This window comes from Saimiri boliviensis, chromosome 5 (genome assembly GCF_048565385.1).
Source record: "Saimiri boliviensis isolate mSaiBol1 chromosome 5, mSaiBol1.pri, whole genome shotgun sequence".
Taxonomy (NCBI): domain Eukaryota; kingdom Metazoa; phylum Chordata; class Mammalia; order Primates; family Cebidae; genus Saimiri; species Saimiri boliviensis.
Window position 1 is genome coordinate 87,391,518 of NC_133453.1, and position 10,665 is coordinate 87,402,182.

Genomic DNA, 10,665 nt, shown 5'->3' on the forward strand with positions numbered 1-10,665 from the left:
TATGGTTATCCATTACTTTGCAATAAAATAACCCCCAAAACATAGTGACTTCAAACAATGGCCGCTTGTGGTATTCAACAGGTGGCTGACCTGGTCCCTTTGCAGGAATGGCTGAAGGTTGGGCTCAGCCAGCTCTTTTTGGATACAGGCTTCTTACATGGCAGCCCCCAGGCTCCAAGAGCAAACATTTCAATCTCTTAAGGCCTGGGCATAGATATCAGACCTCGTCATTTTCACAGCATTCTGCTTATCAAAATAGTCACAAAGAGTTGGGTGCAGTGGAAAGTACCTGTAGTCCCAGCTACTCAAGAGCTTGAAGCAGGAGGATCACTTGAGCCCAGGAGTTCAAGGCTGCACTGAGCTATGATTGTGCCACTGCCCTTCAACCTGGGAGACATACCGAGACCCTGTCTCTAAAAAGACATTTTTTAAAATTAGCTGGGTGTGGCTGGCTGCGGTGGCTCATGCCTGTAATCCCAGCACTTTGGAAGGCCGAGATGGGCAGATCACCTGAGGTCGGGAGTTTGAGACCAGCCTGACCAACATGGAGAAACCCCGTCTCTACTAAAAATACAAAATTAGCTAGGCGTCATGGCACATGCCTGTAATCCCAGCTACTCAGGCTCAGGAGGCTGAGGCAGGAGAATCATTTGAACCCGGGAGGCGGAGGTTGTGGTGAACCAAGATTGTGTCATTGCACTCCAGCCTAGGCAATAAGAGCAAAACTCTGTCTCAAAAAAAAAAAAAAAAAGCTGGGCGTAGTCCTAGCTATTTGGTAGGCTGAGGTAGGAGAATTGCTTGAACCCAGGGGTTTGGAGCTGTAGTGAGCCAGGATTATGCCACTGCATGCCACCCAACAGAGTAAGATATTGTCTCTTAAAAAAAAAAAAAAAAAGGTCAGAGGCTGCCTAAATTCAAGGAGAGGTAATATAACTCTCCATCTCCATGTAGGCAGTGTCAAGGCATTTGTGACCATTTAAAACTGTCATAGACAGTAAGATGAGCAGGGAAAATGGGCTGCTGGATAGTTCTACTTTGAAAGAGAAAGAACTTTCCTCTCGTTGCCCATTTGGGATTCACAGAAGAAAAGCTGGGATGCCGATGAAAGGAGGCCTATGGGAATAGGACCTGCAAACCCATCTCACTTTTTTCTTTTTTCTTTCTTTCTTTCTTTTTTTTTTTTTTTTCTGAGACAGAGTTTCGCTCGTTACCCAGGCTGGAGTGCAATGGCGCGATCTCGGCTCACCGCAACCTCCGCCTCCTGGGTTCAGGCAATTCTCCTGCCTCAGCCTCCTGAGTAGCTGGGATTACAGGCACACGCCACCATGCCCAGCTAATTTTTTGTATTTTTAGTAGAGACGGGGTTTCACCATGTTGACCAGGATGGCCTCAATCTTTTGACCTCATGATCTACCTGCCTCGGCCTCCCAAAGTGCTGGGATTACAGGCTTGAGCCACCACGCCCAGCCTGTTCACTTTTTTTAAAATATGACAAGCCTGATTTTGTAATTCCATTATACATCTATACATGACATTTTTAGATTTTTTTTCTTCTACCAAGTATTGGTATTATTTTCCTCTTCAGATAAGGTTAAAATAGTCTATATTTTAAGAAGGCCAAGTGTAAACTTCACCAGTACTATGATAATAAGAAGAAAAGCAGAGAGACAGACAATTGAATATATAAATGAAATGTAATCCTTTAATTCTACTTAGTTACAATCTGGCTTGTGTTACCCAAAGCTGACCCTGTGGTGGTTTGAGCTGTGTCATGTTTTTGTGTGTGTAGAATGACATTGATCGCTCTCTCTGCGAGAAGAACTCATCTCCTCAGTAGAGTCTTGCAAACCTCTAATGTTACGGTAACCATGGTAGTTCTCTTGTCACTCTTTATTTTCCACTGCTGAATGGACTCAGATTTATTCTATGAAACACAAGAATTCTGGAGGGAATGAGAGTGCCCAGTTATCCTTGATCATATTGCTCTCGCAGTAGTAGTTTTCCACTGGCCTCTTCCAGTCATTTTATCTGAATTATTTAGAATCGTGTGCATTTACCTGTCTATTTGAAGTGCTCTCCTCATTGGCGCATTCATTATTCACAGCCCTGGATGTCCACAGTTTAATTCCTAACACTGCTTTTGAAAAAGGGAGTAATCAATTTCAGGTGTTTGCTTCATGAAACAAGGGTACATGGGATCCAGTTTCTCTCAGCCCAAAGGGGACTATACCTTTCCTAGGGATTTCAGCCACTGAGCTTGGGTATATTGAGTTAGGGGTAGTTCATTCCCATCAATGCTACAATCTAACACATCTAATTAATATGACTTTAACAAAAACATGGGATACCTTTTCTGTAGGCATGAATGTTGGCAGATGGTGTAATCTCTGAAGAATACAAATGGACAGGATGGAGGGGTGTGCGGAGAAAAACATGTTTGGCTTCACAACAAATGTCACAAATTATCAAGAGAGAGGAAGTCAAAAGAATCAAAGTTACATATTTTTGCCCTCATATTCCCCTCACCAATTACTGGCAAAAATTATGATTATCTTTCCTGTTTAGCTCATTAAAGTGGAAACTACCTGGGACTAACTGCTAGAGCCCTATAATATTGTCACCCCGGCTGCAGTGCAGCGGTGCGATCTCAGCTCACTGCAACCTCCACCTTCTGGGTTCAAGCGATTCTCTTGCTTCAGCCTCTCAAGTAGCTGGGACTATAGGTATGTGCCACCACACCCAGCTAATTTTTGTATTTTTTAAAAGAGATTTTTGTATTTTTTAAAAGAGATGGTCTCAAACTCCTGACCTCAAGTGACCCACTCACCTCATTCTCCCAAAGTGCTGGGATTATAGGGGTGAGCCACTATGCCCAGCATAGATTTTTTAAAAGCCCTTCAACTTAGAGTATAATTTCCTATCATTAGTTGACCAGTGACTTAAGTACTCAGAATCTCAAAAGCCTTAATAATGTAAAGAATGCAGTTTTGATATGAAAGAAACATTGGTTGATTGTTTTATAATTAGTATTATGTGTTGTACCATCCTGCTGTTTTATTTTACTGAAAAGGAATTGCCAGTCTTTTTTGTGCATGTTTTGTTTTGTTTTGTTTTAGCCAAGGGCATGTTCTTCACATGTACCCCAAAACCTAAAATGTTTTGTTTTGTCGAAACAGGATCTTGCTCTGTTGTCCAGGCTGGAGTGCAGTGGCATAATCATGGCCTCCCCAGCTCAAGCAATTCTTCCACCTCAGCCTCCCCAGTAGCTGGATCCATAGGAATGTGCCACTATGCCCAGCGAATTTTTGTAGAGACAGGGTTTTGCAGTGTTGCCTAGTCTGATCTTGAACCCCTTGGCACAAGTGATCTTCCTGCCTTGGCCTCCCAAAGTGCTGCCCCAATCTTTTTTTTTTTTTTGGTGTTAGTTTCTGGGTCTCTGTATTTTCCAATAGCAAGGAAACAAAAGTATGCTCACCCATATTATTTCTTTTTACCATTTAGAAATAAGAAAAATATCCAACATGCAGTTTTATCTATGTACAACAAATAAATGTAAAGCAATGCACATAATTATAATTATTATATGCACGGAAGAGTTTCGGTACATTTAATCCCCTGTCTAGCTAATATTTGGTAATGGCCCAACTTTAAAAAGTTAAGTTCAGGCACAGTGGCTTATGCCTGTAATCCCAGCACTTTGGGAGGCTGAGGCAGGTGGATCACTTGAGCCCAGGAGTTCGATACCAGCCTGGGCAACTTGGGAAAACCCATCTCTACCAAAAACTACAAAAAATTAGCCAGGTGTGGTGTTGCACACCTGTAGTCCCAGTTACTCAGGAGGCTGAGGTGGGAGAATCACCTGAGCCCCAGAGGTTGAGGCTGCAATGATCTGAGATTATGCCACTACACTCCAGCCTGGGCATCAGAGTAAGACCCTACCTCCAGAAGAAAAAAGAAAAAACGTTAAACTGCAAAATTAGTTTCTACATTTTATAAACTTTTTATTAAAAAAATTCAATAGCAGCTTCCTAGGAAAAATCAAACAATGTATGTTAGTTTTAATGAGATTCTCCCCTCCATGCTAGAAAATATGTATTTTAGTCATTAAGGAACTTACCCAGTGTCTCTATATATCTTCCTTCCCAAAAGAATTGAAAAGAAATAAATGGAAGATGCTCCATTTCCTCCAGGTAGGACCCAAAGAGTGCTGCATCTTTTGTAAAAGGCAGGGTGACCAACCATTTGCTCAGGGTTTTCAGGGTATAGCAGTGATAGTCTCATGTCCCCTGAAACACTGAGATTCGCAGCAACCACAGCAATTGGTCACCCTAATTCAGGTGGCTTCCCTAGTAAAGATTGTTACATCTTACTCTGTGAATGAAGAACCACTTTTTTTTTAAGCCTTGCAAGTATTCATTTTCATTTTATTCAGTTTCAGTCTTTCTTCCCCTTTATTTCTTCCCTGCCATTTTAGTTCTTGTACCCACTACCTGAGCTAGAGGCATGTCTTTCACTCTTGGTTATTTACAGTGCTGTGTTTTTAATTTTCTTGAAAGAGCTTATCCAGAAAGGGGACCTAATGTGCCTGATTTTTTGATGGTTTGTTTTGATTCCCCTCTTTACTACGTATTTACTTTGGCGGCCACACCATTTCTGCCTACCTCATCTAAGGAGACTATCCCAACATAGAAAGGCAGATGTGCTTGCCGTGGCTCTGCTTGGAAAACAGCTCAGTGTTGCCCTTCTCTTGGGCTGCACCAAGGGCATGATATCACTCAGTGGGTAACTGTTCACTGCCTGGGACTTCTGCTGTTTAAGAGCTCTCTGCATCCATAGGCCATGCCGCAAACCACATATTGCATAGTAAGGAGCTGTCTAGACTTGAACCTTTAAATTTATGAAAAATTGGCAAAGCTGGTTTGCATAATTCATTGGGTTGCTTCTTTTTGCATTTCTGGTATGATTTTAAAAAATTGTTTTCCCCTGATATTGAGTTTCTAGCACTCTGGTCTACTCAGCTGTGTTATTTCCTAAACAGCTAAAGAGGAAAATTGTCACAGATACACAGGCTGTGAAATTCTTCCTAGTTGAAAATAAGCCACATATGTCAGTATTCATTCAGAAGAAGAAATTTGCTTTTCTCTGTGCTTTTTGAAAACCTAAAAGCAGTTTCAAGTCATCTTCCAGCCTATATCTGTCTTTTAGCAGTGCAAAAGCAGTTTCCTAGAAATGACTGAGGCTTAAGCACACAACCATGTGCTGATATATACAGATTCTATCCATTCATTGGCAAAGAGAAGTGCTTTAAAATTACTTGTAATTAAATGTGCCACTAATTGTGTCTACGACAGTGACAATGTAACAAGTAGAACAGCCAAGTAGATATAAACCTCATTCAAGTAACATTCTGTCATTTGTGCTGCTTATCCTCCTTGGGCTTTGCAATCCTGACTGAATATCAGGACCCATCCAGCCCAGGTATCCTTGGAAGGCTCTTCAGTTTGGCACTTTGTGAAACAGCAGGAAAATGACTCGTTGAGACTAATCAAACCCACATTATAGAATTAGACCTAGGTAATCAAATTTTATGGTTCACATAAATCAAATGATATAAACAACCAACTCCAAATCACATGAAGTGTAAAACTTGCAGCACACTTTAGTCCGGAGTGGGCAAGAGAGTGGCCCTTTGTTCTGGTGCTGCCTCGTTTCCTCTTTCTTCCTCTGGTACCATCTGAGTCTGTGGATGTTCTTTGGGGTGTAGCTGTCCTTGTCTCACTCAAGTCAGCACCTCGATGCCGCTATTTACGTCAAAGCATCATGGACAGTTCTCAGTTTCTATATTTGTAACTGTTGAATGTTTACATGAGGGAGGGAGGGGCTTTTGATTGCAAGAGACAGGGAATTCCCCTGGGTTACTTGAGTGGAAAAGGGGTATTTATTGTAAGCATATATGCTGAACAGAAACTCTAGGAAGTAGCTACTTTCTCTGGCTTTCTCGGCCATATGGTCTCTTTCTTCCATTGTGTCTCTGCTTCTCTTTTTTTGTTTTATTCTTGTCCCTCTACAGATAACATTCTTTGGCTTACTCATAATTTCCCCTTCCACGTAAGTTCAGTTTTCACACATCTCTCCAAGCCTCCTTCTAAATCCAGAACTTTATGCTGCAGCTCCAAACGTTAACTGGCTCAATCTCTTTATTTTTTCTGAAAGTCCCAGTGTGACACAGATTATTTAATACTTGTCTCTCCCACCCCGTTTTATGCTTCTTGAGCATAAGATGTTGTCTGTTTTCCTTGCCACTGTATACCCATGGTGCCTAGAACAAAATAGGTACGGAGTACATATTTTATGAATGAATAAAATGTGCAAAAAAATCTGAAATCCACTAATAACTGTTCTTGGTTGGGGGAATTTTCTACATGACTTGAACTGGCTGAGTCTTCTCAAACATGAGTCCATTTGGAATGAAGTCATCTTATTCTTTTCTTAGTTCTGTTCCAAGAACCTCAAGTGGCTTTCCAATTTAAGGCCAAAATTTTCCATAAAAATTGATGTGATAAAACGTTTAAATAGTGAATGTTGGGACAGAGATTGTTTCCATGGTGACTTCTGCTTCAGGAATCTTGGTTCTAAGCACTGAAGAGAAGGACTGAGCTGAGACACCACTAACTTCACATCATCCAGTTGCCATTAACCTAAATCCAGCCAGCTTTATCAGTGCCGATGGCAGCGACCTTGTCTTTGATTCATTCCTGGGAGGTTCTTATTTTGGCAAAATGAGTTCATAAAAGGAGATGAAGGTGGTGGAAAAGGTATTTCAATCCTGCTATTGCAAGTTGAGATGTGAGCCAGGTGTGGTGACTCACATCTGTAATCTCAGCACTTCAGGAGGCTTAGGCAGGATGATTCCTAGAGCCCAGGATTTTGAGGCCAGCCTGGGCAACATGAGATCTCATTTCTACAAAAAATTTTAAAAATTAGCTAGGCACAGTTGTGCACACCTGTGGTCCCAGCTACTCAAGAAGTGAGGTGGGAGGATGGCTAGACCCAGGTGTTCCAGGCTGCAGGGAGTTGTGTTTGGTTCAGTGCTCTCTGGCCTGTGCCACAGAGCGAGACTCTGTCTCAAATAGAAAGAAAGAGAGAGAAAAAGAAAGAGAGAGAGAAGAAGGAAGGAAGGAAGGGAGGGAAGGAGGGAGGGAGGGAGGGAGGGAGGTGGGCTGGGCACGGTGGTTCAGGTCTCTAATCCCAGCACTTTGGGAGGCCGGGGTGAGCGGAGTTCAAGACCAGCCTGGCCAACGTGGAGAAACCCCATCTCTACTAAAAACACAAAATCTTAGTCAGCTGTGGTGGCAGGCGCCTGTAATCTGAGCTACTTGGAAAGCTGAGGCAGGAGAATCATTTGAACTTGGGAAGCAGAGGTTGCAGTGAGCCGAGATTGCACCATTGCATGCCAGCCTAGGCAACAAGAGGGAAATTACGTCTCAAAAAAAAAAAAAGAAACAAACAAACAAAATTGAGATGTGCTAACACTTCCCTGTCAAATGACTTTTCTCTTTGTGTGGTGCAAAGTTTTCTGACTTTCCCTCAGAAGAGTATATGAGTCTATGTCTGGGTTATATTCTGTCTGTGTTCCCAGCCACACTGCAATAATGGGGTGAAGGCGGAACAACTTCCTAAGTGCAGACCAGATGTTGAACAATGGTCTTACTGGCCAACATATGGACAGCAGATACTTCTTTTGTGACCCTCTGCTTTCCCCAATTAAACACTTCTTGTTCTTTTTTAACCATTTCTTGAAATGATCTTGTGGCAGCGGAAACCACTGCCATGTGGTTTTCTGTTATGAATCCTAAACTTTCTTTCCTTATTGTTTCATCATAAGGCAGATTATGTAAGTAAACGTATTCCTTTCAACATAGTTACCTTGGGAGAAAAAATCTTTATTCCAATGACATGGTTATTGCCCAAAATATGTCTAGAATTCCCATCTCCATGCCACTAACTTGCTTCTCATATTCTGAAGCATGTAGAGTGCAGCTCTGTAAAAATATATGGCTGAGGATGTGAATACACATAGGTTTTCATTTTATTTGACCTATAACACATTTACACCTACCTCATCTTTTTCTTTCTAAATAATGAAAGATCCAAATACTGAATGAACACTCTTATTTTTATAGTAGTGTCCACATTTGTTCATGGATAACTGTGTAACTCTTCACTTGACCCTAACTTTAGAAACTGCCTATATAGCACCTCAAATTTGGTATTAATAGCTATTAAAAATGCTGTTATCTATGTTAAGTGGAATGTTAGGTTTCATTGCCTAAAACCTAAAATGGAAGTAAGGTGGATTTTCTTGTCCTCTACAGGAAATGTTTGATGTTATATTGGATGAAAATCAGCTTGAGGATGCGTGCGAACATCTAGGGGAGTACCTGGAGGCATACTGGCGTGCCACCCACACAACCGGGAGCACACCCATGACCCCACTGCTGGGAAGGAATTTGGGCTCCACGGCACTCTCACCATATCCCACCGCAATTTCTGGGTTACAGGTATTGTCACTTTGTCGCTCGTGCTTTTTACAATCTTATGTGTAAAATTCTTTGGGAACTTGATGAGAATGGAGACTTCAGTCATCCTTAATCTGAAGAGTGCACATTATATTTAAAAATCTTAAATATTATCTAATTAGGATCTATCCCAGAGAAAGCTATCCAGAGAGTGACCATTTCCTGAGAAACTTTGCTGTTAATTTCTAATGGATTTTACTTAGGTAAATTAACCTCACCTACATGTAAACTCTGCTGGGAAACTTAATGCCTATTCAGTGTACCTGCCCATTACTTTTTTTAAGAGACATAGTCTCGTTCTGTTGTCCAGGCTGGAATGCAGTGGTATGATTATAGCTCACTACAGCCATAAATTTCTGGACTCATGAGCTCATGCAATCCTGCTGCCTCAGCCTCCCAAATAGCTGACTACAGGCACACACTACGCACATGGATAATAATAATAATAAAAAATCTATGGAGACAATGTCTCACTTTGTTGCCCAAGATGGTCTCCAGCTCCTGGCTTCAAGCAATCTTCCCGCCTTGGGCTTCCAAAGTGTTGAGATTACAGTCATGAGCCACCACTGTTGGCCCCTCCATTACTTCTTAATGCTACTTCGTAAGGATTACACAATAGCTAAGTAAAATATATGGGTGCAGATAGGCCTTTCAACTGCCCTTAACTAATCCTGCCCCACCCAGGTTGCTAGGCCTGCTCTCTACCTTGCACAAGACAATGTGGATATAACTAGATCTGCTCTGTTCAGAAACAGTAACCGATTCCTGAGTTTTCTTGGAGTTTCGCAGGCGCTCACCTTTGTAAGTGGCTGTGGCATGTGTCCTTTAGGGATGCTGAGGACAAACACAGGATCAAGAGGTTCTCTCTTCTGCTGTTCTGGGGCTGCACTCAGAGGTAGAGATAGGGAGCCAGAGACCTCATGGTACAAGATGAGCCTTGTCTTTCTACATCAATTATTATTTGCCATTCATCAGGTAGCTGCTGGAATGTGGCCAAACCTGCAGCAAACTGAGGAACACATAGTCAATTGAGTCCTTTTGTATCATGATGAGTTTTGTTTTAATGGGTTATAATGATAGTCATAATTGTCGATCATATGGAGTTAACTCTGAGATAAATGGCACTCTCTGAAATGCTGTTATAGCTGTATTACTCTGTTACCAAATTGTGCCTTTGTAAGCAGAAAAACTGCCATACATATGAATAGGTTTTGAAACTAGAAATGAACATGAAAAATGTACTATGGTAATGTACAGCACATATAACATGCATTAGGACTATTTCATGCCTTGTTTCACTTCCTTGGGCTGATCTGAGTGTACATTACTATTGACTAGTTTGGATCAGCTCTGAATTGTATATTGTGGAATGAGAAATAGATGCATGAAGCAATATGCTTCTGTAACGTAGGTAGACATGCAATGTTGCACTCTTGTAATGAATACAACACTCTTGGCTCATCACTGCTAAGACATCCACCTAGAGTGGTTCTCCCTGTTTCACTAATGAGTTAATGTATTGCCCTTTATTATGTGGCCTATTTCTTCTCAAGGTAACTATTGACACCATTGTTAGACATCTGCTTGAGGTTAAAGGCACAGTCTGTGACCTATCAAATGAACTTCCTTCTGCCTGAATCTGAATGTACTTTAGATGAGATGTGTCCGGGCTCATGGTTTCAGCAGTATCCTGTGCCTTAACTGATGTTACCCACCTAAACGGGTAGATACAATTAGATAAATGTTCTCTCATAGTGAAGAAAAATGTGGAATAACATTTTCTGAGCCATCAAATAAGTATCTTAAGATACTAATTTCGATTAATGATATTTGAGGAATTTAGTTTATATTGGAAGATTATTTTGCAGGACATTTTAGTTGAGGAAGCAATGTTTATAAATGTATCAATTAGCTGGCTTTATAATTATTGTATACACCCTTGGAAAGATTATTACATTTATATAGGATGCGGAAACAAACACTTTTTTTTTTTTTTTTGAGATGGAATCTCACTCTGTTGCCCAGGCTGGAGTGCAATAGCGTGATTTCAGCTCACTGCAATCTCTGCCTCTCAGGTTCAAGCAAT

At 41.3% G+C, this 10,665-nt stretch overlaps 1 protein-coding gene across 5 annotated transcripts in view; it reads left to right on the forward strand.

The window, feature by feature from the left end:
* CACNB4 (calcium voltage-gated channel auxiliary subunit beta 4) overlaps positions 1 to 10,665 on the forward strand; it is a 287,994-nt gene that overhangs the window by 268,328 nt on the left and 9,001 nt on the right. For all 5 annotated transcript variants that reach the window (XM_003921977.4, XM_003921978.4, XM_003921979.4 and 2 more), the window contains one exon: positions 8,376 to 8,561. In XM_003921977.4, coding sequence (XP_003922026.1) covers positions 8,376 to 8,561 — 186 coding nt within the window. The remainder of the gene's footprint in view (positions 1 to 8,375; positions 8,562 to 10,665) is intronic.